Raw genomic sequence first — 15,442 nt, 5'->3', positions numbered from 1 at the left:
TAATCATAAAGGCTGCTTATGGCAATCACGTCTGTGTCTTTTCCTAAAACTTCACAGCAACAATCCAGTTCTGCAGAGTACAAAAGACTGCATTTCTCCAAACATATTCCAAAAGCAAAGGAAAGCTGGGGGAGTTCAGGGAGTGCAAGTAACAATCCCTCTCCTGCTAAATCTTATTCAGCGGAGATAGACAGATTGAAGTGACTTGCTTTCCAAGAAAAAGAGGAGGGAAAAACGACATTCTAATAAATGGCTGCTTTTAAAGAACGCTATTTGTGTTATAATCTGTAATTCAGACAGTTTCTGTCACTTAGCCAGCTGGGTCAGTTGGCTGTTTAAGAAAAAAAAACCCACAAAGCAAGAGACAGCTAATTCAGTCACCTTGCTCAGTACTTGGGCAACTCCTGATTTTTTCTGTGGATGAATGTTAGAGATAGATGGATACCAAGCATGAATGTAAAGCTCAGGAACTTTTGGAAGCCAGTGGCTGCTAAGATCAAACAGAGCATTACCTGTTGGGAGCTGTTTCTGAGAGCTGCCGTTAGTATGAAGTATGTGGGTAACAGAAGGTTATACTCTGCCCTGTATGTCCTCCCCACTGCTTTTGGTCTTCTGATTTTTTTGGAACAGTGGCAGAGCAGCAAATGATGCAGCCTGAGTGCAGGTGTTCAAGGGCCCAGATCACGGTCATGCGTTCTTTCCTCCTCCAGAAACTCAGGGAAGACAAGGTGTGGAAGAGTTCACCCCTACCTGGTGTCTCTGATACGCGGAGAACATCTTTTCAAAATCTTCTAGATCCAGCACCTTGAATGCCTTTAAATCATCAATCTCATTCCAGATTGTGCCGTGGATCCGCTCCTGAAAGAAAACGTCATATTTTAATGAGATAGCACAAGCTTTTAGCTAAGAACATCCAATCCCATTTGGACAGATCATTCTCTCCTGCTCACTGGCCATATTCCTATGTACTACTGTTGTCATTTTAGAGGATACACTTTGCTTCAAGAGTCAAATGAGAAAAAAACAGTGGTGTGGTTTTGGTTTTTTTGTCAGGTTGGTTTTTTTTTTTTTTTTTAACATACTCATATTTTGTGTTTTCCATCACAGCAAGCCTCTAATGAAAGGGCACATTCCAAGACTAGCAGACCACATCTCAAGGAATATCCATGATCCCACAGTACATTTCCTTTCAAGAGTGGCCATCTGTCTAACACGACGACTGTGGTCACGCTGAAAGAAGTGTTACCATCATGAGGAAAAAGCTTACGAAGGGCACTGATGCATGACAAACCCCAGACACATCTTCCCTTCTGCAGATTTTGCCAGCTTCTGTTGTAAAGCCCAAAGGGTGTGTGGTTTTCATTCTGCCTGCCTGTGAAAGTAGTTTAAGATTTTATTTTATTTTATTTTTAAGGCTCTGAGTCTTTGAAGTCTAATTGCTCCCTATTACACGATCTCCCCTGTCTTCATGAGTTCTTTGTGGACTCGGATAAACACAGACTATACCCAGATCTCTGAAAAAGCATCATCCACACTAACTGGAAGTGTTCACAACCCATGTGATACATTATCCTGAATGCCAGGGAATCCTAACCGCCTGGCAGATGATTAGCAGGGAGGGAGACAGGCATAGACTCCCTCCAACTTTGCTGTCCACCAACCCTGGACCAAATAGGCTCTTCTAGCGCATGAATTAGTTAATCAGCAGACACCCTAAACTAGGAGAAGGCCTTGGGGTCTCCTTCTGACATCATCAGGACAGATGTCCTTGCTGGCAAAGAGGACACAAAGATTGAACCTTCTTCCCACTGGCTGTTAAGGTGCAATGTTGTGCGGGACAAGCTTTGGGCAACTACCCATTCAGAAAACTTGCTCTTTACATCTGACAAGACTGTCTTTTAGTTCACTTAGTTAATGAAGTGTACATTTATTGTACTTTAATAACTGGAAAAATAAGGAAGGTGTTGATTAAAGGAAAAAGGAAATGGACAGAAGGGATTGTAAAAAGACCTAAGCAAACCCCAGGAGGTGAAGAGCCAGCAGAACACTGACGCAGAAAAAGCCAGGAACAGCAAGCAATAGCAAAGAAAGCCTCACACAGGCTCCAAGCTCTGAAGTACCTGATTTGTACCCACACAGCAAAGTGCGTTAACACTTCATTATCAGAACTAATTAGGAACAGGCTCTACTTCCCATTCACAGTCATCAAAGGAATGAGGGAAATGTGCTAAGCCACAAGGCTCAAGGAGCAAGGGAAAAAACTGATGGGAGGATGAAATGAGGGGGAAGTAAAAGTGTGAAGTGTTCTAGAGGAAATTCCTGGCAGGGCAAACACTGAGGAGGAAAACCAACACCCTCGCTCCAGAGGCAGCCTGTGAGTGCTTGAGGGCAAGGAGGGGTGTCTGCAGTGTGGCAGAGCTATTTCAGTGAGAGCGCATAGATGGGAGCAGCACCCATCCCTGAACAAGCTCACCAACATCATCCTACCATTCTTTGGCAATCAGCGTGGCTGTTCTTTCCATAGTAGGAAAAACATCATGACCCTGTGACTGTAACATGACAAATGAGTTTTGGAGACTCATCTCAGCCAAACGAATAGGAGACAAAGTTAATTTTCATTTTATCCTAACTCTGGACTTTACTGCCAATCTTAGCCAGAAGGGTCCAGGCAGAGCGTTCATCCTGATTCAATTTCCAGGCTGGCTTTATAAACCTTGAAATATAAATCCTGAGGGATGTATTTGAAGAGCAGAGCAGTTCTCTGAGTTTCTCACTGTTTCAGATTGTCCCACCAAACACTGAAAGGGAAAAGTACTTCTTGACAGGAGCCAGCGGACATGGCTTCAGGAGCAGTCTCTTAGCATCATCATTTGGATAGAGCCCGAAGGATGCCAAAAACCTATACACTCTGTTTGGCAGAAGGCAGGATGTGACTCAAGAGACAGCTACTCGTGAGAGCCTTGCCCATCTACCCGTCTGGATGCAAAACTCTCATGGGAGTGAAGTTTCCCCACAAATGGCAAGAACAGTGAAAATGTGCTACAGAACGGGCTAGCCCCAATGAACTGCAGAGGTGGCAGAACGGGCAGTCCTGAGACTCACAAAGGGATTGCAGGGAGTAGTTCTCCTCCACACTTTCCCAGAAAAACAACCCAAGGAAGTGAAAATTATTCTCGTTTCAATCCGGATTCATTTTAAGACCCAGGTTGAGTCTCGCCCTATACAGGATGGTTTATATGGTACTTGTAGCAGAAAGACAAATTCCAAAGCAGCACCCATTGCAACGGTGTGCACAAACAGAACTTTGACCCAAGCAACCCAATTTTGGTGCTGAAAAACCAAATGGGCTAACCCAGTCAAAGAAAAAAGAACGCAGGTAGAGGTATAAACAACCTTTGTCACACAGAACACTTGCAATGGGGCTGGCCCTTCTATTTCTACCATAAGCTCTGCCCTTGAAAACTTTCATGTTGCTGCCAGATAATTTCCTACACTGAGCTCTTGCTACTCAGTTATGGATTAACTGGCTGATAGTTCCTTGTCATCAGCCAGAGAGACTGAGTGTTTTAAGAGAAACAGACTTGCATAATGTGGTTGCTACGATAAATGATTCCCTCAGCACCATAAAAAATATTTATGGTCCCTAAATAACAATTTAAAAATAAATACTTTATTTTGTCTTTCCTTTTTTCTCTCTCCTCAAAAAAAAAGGAAAAAAAAAAAAAAAAAAGAGAGGTCACTTCATCTGTAACATGCTTTTCTCTCCATATTTATTTATTTATTATTTCTTCATTCACTCATTTGTTCATTCTACAAGCCTTCCAAGATCTGTGGTTCCTTTGCTTTGCAAAGCCTTGGCCCGCTTTGAGAAGCAAATCCTATGAACTACACTTCCCAGCACCCTCTAGCAAAATAGTAGTACCTACTAGGTAAGGAAATACCTTATTTTTGGAACAAATATTGGCAAGGCATTTGCTCCATCAAATGGAGTTTTTGATATGTTGCATTTAACAATCTGCTCGCTGTAGCTGCTGCAGGTACGTCGTCCCACCTTTGTAATGAAGGGCGATTTCCTGACAGACCTACCAAGATGAGAGAATGACAGTGTTTCACGGAGCTACAAATCATATCAAGCTGTCCTGTTACATCGAACAGATTATTTTATTTACCCTGAAAGACAAATAGCGATACTCTGCAAGCCACCAAAGTCCATCCTGCCTCAGTAACCTCCCAGCATGAGTGAAAACTTACAGCACGTTGGGAAAGCCTTTCATTTGTCCTGCAGGTCCAGAGAAACCATAGAAACTGTGAGTGTCCTGTGAATACTGGAGGAGGCAATCCCGCTGATTAGTAGACTAATATTTGTAAAATATTAACCATTAAAAAGTGAAGAAACAAAAATTTTAATCCATAATTCCATTATGAACCTGAAAAAGGGATATGAACAGAGTGCATTTGTCAAATTTATCTCGATATCAGATCCTTTCCTCAGTGTAAGAAAAATCCACTTTGAGCAAAAATTGTATTTCTGGCATGTCTGTTAATTGAGACAGCTGTTTTATCTCAGTGTAGGACTAGGCACCACCAAGGCTGTTATGAATAGCTTCACACCAAGATTTTGTAGAAATCTTCCCATTAATTTTGAATCTCTGGCAGCAGTCCTGCATCATTGTTTGCCACGATCCTCAGGCTGCTTTTAGGAAGAAAGTTCCAGAAATCAGAATCATCAATAACATTACAGAAACATTTAAAAAATAAAAAAAACCCCTAGTGTCAAAATGAACGTTTTCTGTTTAAGTGATTTTTTGGGGGGGGGGGTTGGGGGTGATTTGTTGGGGGGGGGGTTTAAATCCTATATGGTATGTCCAACAAATATCTTTCTTCTGAGACAATTTCACCCAGCTCTATTTAGGGCTGGCTAAATAAGTCCCCTTTCAGATCACTGACTAGAAGCATTACCAGCCTGACTCTTAATGGGAAGCTGCTTCTCCAGCCATGAGATAACTAGCAGCACAGTTGAAGGCTGACTTGATTTACTCTAACAACTTCAAATAAATACATTTATATTTATTAAAGATGTAATTATATTAATCCATACTTCCAGTGTGCTTGAAACCAGTCCATTATTTGGATTAACCATAAATGTCTGGTCCCTGTTTGACCTTGGGTGTTGTGTAAAATTCAGAGCGAGAGCGCAAACTCCACTTGCTGTCCAGAAACAAAGAAAGGAATCTTTCCAGGATATTACAGTGGTTACATTGCAATATCTTTTTCTTAAAAAGCAGAGATCCTTGGCACCAGCATTACTGTAGTGCTGTATGAATGGAATTTACAGACAATGCTACAGTGCTGTATGAATGGAGCTGTGGTGTGGAAGGGCTTCAGCAGAACTCAGCCCATCCATGCACCTAAATGGCTTTGCCACGGAATATCAGCTCGCGTCAAAGCCAGTACAGAATCTTTAATTCTCAGAGGAAATTAGCGGGTTGTCAGAGTTTCCTTGTTAGAAGCAGGAATACTTTCCAGTCAAACCTTTTTTGGTGGTGCCCACTAGGAACTGTGGACAACCTGTTGTTGTCAACTGCTAAGAGTTTGAATACATTTGATCATTCTTCGAACACCCAACAGCTCAGTCCTTTCTTTCCAAAGATAATCCCAGCATTGGGGAAAAAGGTGTAAAAAGAATTGCCCTACAGAACAGCCTTCATTCCACTACTGAGAAAGTATATCACAGGCATAGAAATCCCTCTTGGCCTCTGTTGGCTTTCTCTTGCTCCCCTGAGGCAGGCTGCATGGACAGAAAAGGGTTTGCTCTCATGTGGGCTTGCCTCAGTTCTGGCATCATCTTCACACCTACCTAAGAAAGCTTAGAAAAGCAACTCTGTACTAACTGCTTTGAGAAAGATGGTCTAAGCAGTATGCAGAGATACCCAAGAGCTGAATAACTTATTTGAGCTGCCTGCAGCCCTCAGTTCGTGTATAGCTGTTCCCAACACTGTCACCTCGCCTCACGGTGTTGTATGGTGCAGACACGCCTGTGCTCTCTGCGAACTAGACCAGTCTTTTAAAAAAGAAAAATATATACATGGTGTCAGATGTATTTTTCCTCAGAAAGCTTTTATGGGGAAAACTTGTATTCATGTGAACTGGAAGTTAAACGCTACCACGAACTACAACAACACTCTGCACGCTTCCAGGCCTCAGTTTCCCAGCTCAAAAACTTGAGGTACGCTGCTCCCAGCAGTGTGCTTCTCATGAGCCTTCATTCATACAAGTCTGGCTACTCTGACAGCTCAGGAGAACACCACGGAAGTGCTGCAATGGTAACAAAAGGCAAGATCAGGCCATCTGACCTACCTGTGACTTTGCATTCAGGGGATTCTTATTCACGTGAAAAGAAAGAAAGTGCCTGGTACTGAAGCAGGGAATCTAGGATAACTGGTGAAGATGGCCAAAATGTATTTCCTCCTCCAGCAGTCAGTGGAATTAAAGCCCTCCGTTACAAAGTTCAGACCCAAATAGCAAGGCAAGCCACCTGCGTCTCCACCACAACCCCCGCGGTTTTGCAGACCTTACTAGGTCAAAACACTAGCACTGGCAAACACCCCAAAATTAAGCCCCCACCCTCTTATGCCCCTTTTTCCAACTATTCAGCCTTCCTCAAAATAGCATCTTTTACCCACCTCACCACCCAGGTCTTCAATTTTATTAGCACAGCTGCCTTCACTCCTAACCAGAGGGCAGGATAAGCCTACAGTTACTGTACACTAAACAGAAACACCTGTGACACTCTCTTTTTCATATACATTCATATATATACATATATTAGTTATTATTTCTTTTCTTCAGAGCACTAAGTCCCGTGTTCTGCAAAGGAAAATAAATCCCCATCCTTACATTCTCTCCCACACCCCCCACGTGGCCTTGACAGACAAGCACAGACGGTGCAGCAAATATTTCACTTCACTTTATTTTAAAGAAAAGGAGAGAGGGGGAGAAAGAATTCTTGTGGCATTCCAGAGGTCCCTGGACACTCATTCCAAATGCCGGAGTTGGGCCCTGGGTGAGTTTCAGTCTAAAAGAGAACCTGGGTTTCTAGGCAGCCATCCAAACTCAACACAGACACTTTTTTTTCTTTCTAAATCAGTTTTTAAAAAAAATTAAGACCTAAAGAGAAGGGGAGGGGTAAAAAAAAAAAAAGAGAGAGAGAGAAGGGAGAGAGAGAAGTGGAGGGGAAGGAGAGGCAACCAAGGCAGCAGAAAATGAGTGCAACGGGAAGAACCTCTGTTTTTATTGCCAATTTGGAGTTTTATCACCAAGAGACAGAGTTGGAACCACGCAAGGAGAAGGGCAGCTTCCCTCATGGCCATGAACACATGGCGAGGAGAATCAGACCACCTTTCTCTCCTTGGTGATGGCTCCTCCCAGGGTAGAGGAGGCTGGTTTTGGAGCTGGTTCTCACCATGTTTTGCTCGCGTTGGCTGTTGCCATCCTTTTCCCTGATGCACAAGTGAAGGCAGCTCTGGCACACCAGTCCTGGAGAGGTCCAGCTCTGGCTTATGGATTCAGTCCCACCACAGCTGTGCCTAACCAACAGCAGGCCCAGACCTACTGCAGCTCAATCTAACCAGCACCTCGGTCGTCACAGGAGGTCTGTGGCACTGCTGGAGAATTCTCTCAAGACAGTTACTGACTCCTACTGACCTCAGCCCACGGAGAGCCACAATATCACTCCCTTCTGTCACCTTGCACGTCATGGCATTGGTCAACACCGAGTTATACTTGGAAAGTAAACCAATTTCTGAGAGTACTGCTAGTTCTTACCTCACTCAGCTTAGCCCAGTTGAAGGATTTCAGTGGGTGTGAAGGCTGCGGGATAGATTTCTTCTTCAGGCTGGTGCCACTGCCGCTGAAGGTGGTTGTTGAAGGGGGTGGCATCCCCATGCTGAAGAAAGGTGGTGCTCCTGGTGGGGGAGGAGGTCCTCCTGGAGGAGGTGGTGGAGCAGGAGGAGGGGGACAGCTGGAGAAAGGCAGAGGAGGTGGCAGGGGCGGCAAATTCTCAGACATGTGAGAAGAGGGCAAAGCTAATGGGCCACCTGGAGGCGGGGGTGGTGGGGGTGGGAAGGAAATGCTGCCCCCTTGCTGGAAAATAAAAAACACACAGAAAAAGAAAGCAAACAGTTTAAAAGGCACAATAACTCCATGTTGCCAGCTGATGTGATTTTATTACGAGTCTCAAAATATTTGATGTTTTCTTTAAAGCCTCCTGCACTCAAAGCCATGCAATAAAGGGAGGAATCTCAGCTTTCATTTAAGAGAAAGTTTCAAGCCCTTGAAGTTTGGAGAAGAGCTTGAAAAAAAGGAATCATAAATGGCTCAGAAAAACAGAAAGCTAGTAAAAGAAGCCAAAATGTATTATTTTCTCCTTATGCATGAAAAAAGAGAAAAGTTCAATCATATGAACTTTTGAACCCCTAGGTTTTAAACCTTAGGGTTTGAAATACTGAGTATCTGTCATCAGGCCCCACTAATGCAAAGTGGGAGAGGGAAGGAGGGAATGAATCTGCTTTCTGCAGCGTCTGACTTCTCAGGCCTGTGTCATGGTGGGTGGAAGCTCAGACACACTGTTGGGACAGAAGGAGCACCAAGCAGGAGGGGGAGCCGCTGCAAATGTCACTTCTGCAGAGCTCCAAGGCAGTACAGATGCTCCTGAAGCATGACAGGGATCCTGTTTCTTCACTAAATGTACTTTCGTATCTGGGAGGTTTCTCCCTATTCCACTGAAGTAACAACCAGGGCCACCCCACTCAGCAGTAAAAATTATGGCTGGAGGAGGACACGTGTGCCTCAGCAGCTCCAGCAAGGGAGGTGGCTGAGGAGATAGACTGGAGCAGCCCATGCATTATCCATTCTATACCACCAGCTCAGCGATTTCGGTCTCAGCTAAAAGCTGAGCAGCTTCTAAGTACTCAACTTCATAGATGGCTAGTCAGTCTCTCCCTGTACTGACCACAGAAAGCGTTTCACTCATAATGTGTTTTTGTTCCTCATTCACTAGTTAGCAGGCTTTAAACAAGGATAAGAAGAGTCCCAGTCTCATACCGAGAACTCATTAAGTTGAGCCACCAGGTCGTTCATCTGGTCCCGGGTCTGGCGCAGCTCCAAGGATTCTTTCTGCAGCTTGTCCTTCATTTTGTTCAGTGTCTTCATCATTTCATCTTTCTCCTGGGTCTTTGTCTCACATTCCCGCTCCTTCTTCTCTAGCCTGCTCATCAGCTCAGCATGATCTAGGGGGAACGGGCAAGTGGGGCTGATGAAATACAACTCATGAACAGTCCCCAAAGAGATGCAGGTTATGCCGAAATAGAGCTGAGAGATCTGTCAGTACAACCGGGGATGTATAATGAAAGCAGGAAAAAGAAGAGTCTGACTGTCTTGACAGCGACCTTCAGTGATCAAGGCATCAATGCCCAAGTTGCACTTAGACTGTAAAATCACTTCATGTGAGGACTGAGGGAAGCCCCATCCTGTGAAACACACACCATGAGACAAAACGTACTGGAGGGAACAAAACAGGGTTTGTCCACAAAAGGAGAAGTTGTGCCCAGCTCTGCTGCTCGCTGCTCTGTAACTCAACCAGGATCAGTCTTGCCTCCTCTTTTGCCTCCCCAAGCACAAAGGAGGCACTCACCTTTCCGAAACTTCTCTGCCTGGTCCCGCCACTGCTTGACTTCGTTTTCGTTCACCAGCCTGAAAGATGAAATGAGACCATTTAAACTTGTTCTGAGCTACCCGGGCTGAAAGGCAAGTGGCCAATAGGTGTAGTGATCAGCAAAAGGCACCCTGGTGAATTCACATGTTTATTTAAACGTTTATAGGATCATACCAGTGGTCAGTCTGGTTCCAGATCCTGATCCTTACTGTAGCCAACAGCTACTATAAATGTGATGGCTTGTTGCTCAAAGCCCTGAAAAGGGATAAAGGAATGCCTGGTGAAAAATCCTGGTATGTTCCTGCCTTCAGGTAATGCCCTCAAAGTGCCAAGTCTGGTTATTTTGAAAGAGAGAAGGCATCACTAAAGTAATCATAGCTGCTGTGGGTTACGTATTACCCCACCCTTCATACGAGACCAAATTATCTTCTTTTTTTCTACTTTCTGTGGTTCTATTTTTTCTTTCTTACAAGGAGGGAGGATGCTTATCTATTGGGTAATACATCAGTAACAAGGCAATGCTCATATCTCATACTGGCACAGCTATTTCCTATTACTGACAGAAAATATGCAGGGCATGCTGGGGATTGATTAGATACGCAGAATGAGGAGTAGCTATGAAAGTAGAAAGGGAGGATCAGGCAGGAGGCCTACAATGAAGTCTGATATCCAGACAGACAGAAAGACGTCAACGCCAGCGTATTATTCCATGACGAGAAATCAGCTTTGATTTTGGCTCGTGCCTGTAACAAGAGGGACTATAAGATTTTTAGTACAGGAGAATTTGGTTTCATATGAGGCTCATGTTCTATAAAATGCTCTTTTCAGTGGATAATTCAGAAGGGTAATGGGCCATGAATTACCTGCAGAGGCAGATGGATGGGACGAAGGGTCCAAAAGTTTGGCTAAAAAAGGACTGAGAACAGGGAAGTTGAGATGAGAGCCAGCTCATGTAGCTAGACTTCTCAAATGATGCATCCTATAGGAAAAAATAACGGTAGTGCCCTCAGCCAAGTCTGTGGGTGAGAGCATACAGACATTTTATGAAGAGGTAAAAGGTTTTGTGTGCTAGGTGTGGGCTGCTTTCCACTATTTGAAATCTTTCTAAACTACGTGCTCATTAGTGAGGAATGAGATCTAAATAGACATGACCATGTTTTTTTTTATTTTTTTTGGAATAGCATTGAAAGCTTTCATCAAAACTCTGAATAAAAAAAGGCACATGACAAACCCGTGTTATAAAATCATGGGTATTTTTTCTGCTCTTCTAGACAGCTTAATATTTAATAGATATTAGAAGTCAAAGGCAAGGACTTTGTTAGAAAATACTGTCTAGTTAAGATGTCATTGGAAGGAAGCTATTTAGAAGACTAACAAGACAATGAGAAGCTGCAGGTAAAAATAAGAAACTCCTCACATACGATACTTTATTCCTTGAGCACCTGCATACTTATCATATACCCGTATAACAGAAATAAACAATAATAACGCAGCTTACATTTTAATGATATTTTTGACATTGAAGTTTTCCAGTGGAGCTATATCCGGATCATCTCCTCGTTCATCCTGAAGAACAATTTGTTGGAGTATTCTGTCCAACAGCTGCCACTGCTGGAAGTTTCCTCCATTCCTCTTATCTGTATGGAAAAAAGACCAGTCCATGAGAACTTCCATTTCCACGCCAAAGTGCACAGACCCGCCAACAGACTGGCGTTCCTTCCTTTCCACCTTCCATCTCGATCCTGTATGTAGTAACTCATAGAGCACAAAGCCTAACCCCGCACTGCTGCTAGCAGATTATTTACAAACAGTTGGCATACTGGAACAGCACACAACAGGCACGGGCAACTCAGCACCTGATCTGCACAATCAGGCTGTGCAGCCCTTTTGGCAGACTAGCTCTAACTTGCACTTTAAACATCTACAGAAGTGACTCCTTTGTGATAGCTGCTACTCGGTATTTTCTGGGGCTTGATGTTGGGGGGTTTTTTTGGTACCATCAAGACCAGACACTGCAAAACCAATCAGATCTTCTATCTGCACGCTCGGTTATCTGCAGGTCAGTGAAACTCAACTGCATGAAAAATTCATATAAACATGACCAAAAAGTGTGGAGAGAAAGAACAGAAATTGAACCAAAGGGACTGATCCCATGGACACCAAACAGAAGAGCCAGAGCAACATCAAGTTCATCTCGGCTCCCTGAGTTACACAACCTAGACCTTTAGGTTCTTTAAAACTGCTCCAGCACAATCCTGTCCTGAACTAGCAGGATTTAGCCCTTCTTCCACCAAAAAAGCCAGGTCACTACCTAAAGCTCAAGTACTGTCTTAAAGAGTAGTATCGAGAAGATCACTGGGACAAACAACTGCTTGAATTTGTCCATGGCAGCAGTTGAATCCAATGAGCGCCTGAGAACATACCACAGCACTTTCTGAACAAGCACACCACAGTACATCTCCCTCTTGTTCCCTTCTCGGTTTGCTCAAGTATGGCCAAAACTAATCAAGACCAGCACTTGATACCTAACAGGATCCAGGCGGGCAGTTCTTAATGATCTTGCTATGCCATTGCTCAGCTGCTACACTCTGGAAGTGTAACTGAATTATTTTATTACACTTAACAAGAAGATTACTATCACTTCTTTTGAAAACAAATGACATTATTTTTCAGCTTGAGTTCAGGAGCTCTTCCCTGATGCCTTGTCATGAGACAGCATCCTGAAGACTTACTATGGAATTTCCCAGTGACAGAACAGCTTTCAGTACTGTATTGTTCCACCAGAAAAATTCCTCAGTGCACTGTATTAATACTCAAAATGGTATCTATTTCTGGGAATTCCCTGATCTAGAGCACAAGGGCTCTTTCTTTTTTTAAAACTTCTAATTTAAAATCATTAAAAGCTCTGTCAGTGAGTAACTGGAATGTCTCAGCTACTTAATTTTATTCGCAAGTGCGGAGAGGTCACGCTGCTGCTTTAAGCGTCGCGACAAAAATCTGCTGGATGGAGTCAGTGTACGATACCAAGTCCCTCAGCCACTGCCAAGTTCTGAACGGAAGAGAAGGGCAGTGTGTGTCCTGTTATCTGTGACCCTGTGCCTACGCCAAACCATCACCCGGTTCTTCAATACCGCTTGCTCTGGGAAACTGTCATGTACTCACATGGCATCTGCAAGCAGTGCTGGAGGATGGATAACAAATAGGGATAGGCATCCGTGTGCTTCAATCTCTTCTTGATCAACTCAAACATCTGAGAGGCACTTTTTGTATCAATGTGGATCTGAAGTGAGAGAAGGTAGTGAAAGAACAAGTAAGAGAAAAACCATGCGCAGTGAAAGCCTGACTAACTGTGAAAGATCTGCTCAGCATAGAGACAGGCAAGTTTCCAGCAACTGGACCTCTGCAGTCTCCTCCAATGTCCAGCTGCAAGTTCCAGTGAGGAGCAGGCACACGGGTCTCTCAGACCAGAACTGCTATCCCCACTCCAGCATGGAAAAAATCCCTACAGAAAAGGGCTGGAAAGGTGGGAGGCATGCAAAGCCACCAAGAACTGTTCTGGAGCAAGCAAAACATTTGTCCTAGAAAGTGGTGGCACAAATAGTAGAAGCTAAAGCAGAAAAGGGCTAGTTGTTCTGTATTGGTATGTGCTAAGAGCTGGTCATGAAGAACGAGGGAACTAGAACTGCTCTGGACCCTACAGCTTCTTACTGTTGCTAAGAGGTTGTGGAAATTGTCCTTTATGCTCATCTTTAAAATCCACCCAATCTAAAATACTGATCCTCTCCACAGGCTCTGAGGTGACAGTTTTCAGGAAAGTTTCCTGCAATCTTGTGAAAAATATCAGAGAAGAGCCCAAGCTTCACCCATGGTCCTGTAAAGGGGATGTCTGAAACTGGAATGCATCTGGATCATCAGGACTGAGAACAGGAGAGTAGGACAGAGCACCTTCTCCACGCCTGAACCTTCAGCCAAACAAAGAAATAAGTTTTTGTCAAAGACACTTGGCATAAGCCCTGTCTGCCATCATTGTTTTCATTGTTCACATATCACAGACCCCCTACTGGCTAAATGAGAAGCACTGAAAACAAGAGCACCGGTCACTCTCAGCACCAAAGTCAATCATTGTTTTAAGGGAACACAAAGTGAAGTTGCACCAAACATGCAATGTGGATGTCCAGCTTTGGCAAGCTCAGGTACTCCAGAGGAAAACTTACCAGGTCAAACCGCTTGGCAAGTTCCAGGTCATCTTCATTTCTGACCATCTCAAAGAAATCTAAGTGCCTAAGAGAAAACAGAAAAGCAAACCAAAGAAAGCCTGCCAATATTCATGGCATAATTCAGACTTTAATTAAGCGTGTCACTACAGAAGCAGCAACACTTCATCTCCAGCTAGAACACTTGGAAATTGGCAAGCCTTTCTTGCATGAAGTGCTGGGAGAGGTATGCAAGGCAACTCACGGGGGTCAGTGACAGGCCAAAAGGGATGGCTGGCTGAGTATGCTCTCTAATCCTTGTGCTAAGTCACTGTGTTGAGGTAAGGCTGCTAAAAATAAACATAAAATAGGAAAGGGATATTCTATTTGTGATGAATGCAATGCCTGCAGTGATAATTTCTAAAAAGTCCATACTTGTTAACCAGATACCGGACCATTAGCAAGTTGTTTCCTTCACGTGGTGGAGCAGAGATGCATTCAGGGGATTAGTTCAACAGCAGAGCTCACATCTGTCTTTACATTTGCCTATCGATGAGCATAGCAGCATGCCTCTGTTGGGATCTGGGGGACCTGGTGATAGACACGTTTGACCGTGGCATCTGACTTCTCTTGCAGGGAGACCAGAGCGCAGCAGATGAGGTGGAGAAAGGCTGTGGCACATCCCCCTGTACAGACCTGGCATACAGTCTGTGTAATCTAGGCATCTGGGATCCTCTCAAACCTCTGTTATCATTCTCATAACTGTAACCTGTAAGATTTAGAAGTGCCCCTGAGCATCTCCTAAACACCCCTGGTTACTGACCAAAGGAACAGAGATGGCCTGTAGGACAGATTCTCTTCTTGGTTATAATGTTGTAGATCAAAAGGAACATTACTGCCTCCAGCTCTGCAGCAAACTGTCCACACGTACAAGGGCATGCCATCTTTCCCCGTGACATCAAGACACAGGTATGTGCCTTTCCCTGCTCAAAGGTGTGAGGTGTCTTCATGACAGGCAGCTGGTGCTAACCTGGTGCTTCTGCAGAGTCTCAGGCCCATTGCATTTGCCCCCAGGGATAGCTCTGTCACCCTACAGCAGCTCCTGACCGTGGATGTTTGAGGAAATGGTGCCTTGAACGCTGCAGGCATAGGCCTGATCCATAGGTTTTTCACCATGTGCTTTGGCAAACTTGACACTTCTACTTAGAAAAGCCCAGATATCAGACACCTACAAATCAGCCCTACTCTGTAGGAAGGGGCTTGAGGTAGCAGACAATAAGGGGTAGCAGCACATCAGCAGGTCAATGCCTCTCCCCGAAGCTTAATGCGGTCACAGCAGAAGGTAGACTCCCACGGCTGCCTGCTCTTCCACCTTAAAATGCATCATTTTGTTAAGCAAATGGATTTTACCAGGCTCATCAGCCTTTTATCTTCTTGAAGTATCTCAGTCAATTTGTTCAGATTGTTTACTCCAAGTTTATTTCAGCATGTGGCTTTCTGAAGGGTTTAATTTAAATTCATTAGCAGCTTCAATGAC

The 15,442-nt window shown here is 44.1% G+C and overlaps 1 protein-coding gene across 3 annotated transcripts in view; it reads right to left on the bottom strand.

The window, feature by feature from the left end:
• DAAM2 (dishevelled associated activator of morphogenesis 2) overlaps positions 1-15,442 on the bottom strand; it is a 119,921-nt gene that overhangs the window by 37,508 nt on the left and 66,971 nt on the right. For all 3 annotated transcript variants that reach the window (XM_086460552.1, XM_086460553.1, XM_086460554.1), the window contains exons 8-14: positions 13,927-13,993; positions 12,875-12,992; positions 11,211-11,349; positions 9,692-9,750; positions 9,103-9,287; positions 7,825-8,142; positions 751-858 (exon numbers count right to left, since the gene is read on the bottom strand). In XM_086460552.1, the coding sequence (XP_086316678.1) occupies positions 751-858; positions 7,825-8,142; positions 9,103-9,287; positions 9,692-9,750; positions 11,211-11,349; positions 12,875-12,992; positions 13,927-13,993 (994 nt within the window). The remainder of the gene's footprint in view (positions 1-750; positions 859-7,824; positions 8,143-9,102; positions 9,288-9,691; positions 9,751-11,210; positions 11,350-12,874; positions 12,993-13,926; positions 13,994-15,442) is intronic.

Source organism: Leptosomus discolor, chromosome 2 (assembly GCF_034619465.1).
Source record: "Leptosomus discolor isolate bLepDis1 chromosome 2, bLepDis1.hap2, whole genome shotgun sequence".
Lineage (NCBI taxonomy): Eukaryota > Metazoa > Chordata > Aves > Leptosomiformes > Leptosomidae > Leptosomus > Leptosomus discolor.
This window is presented reverse-complemented; position numbering and strand designations above follow the sequence as displayed.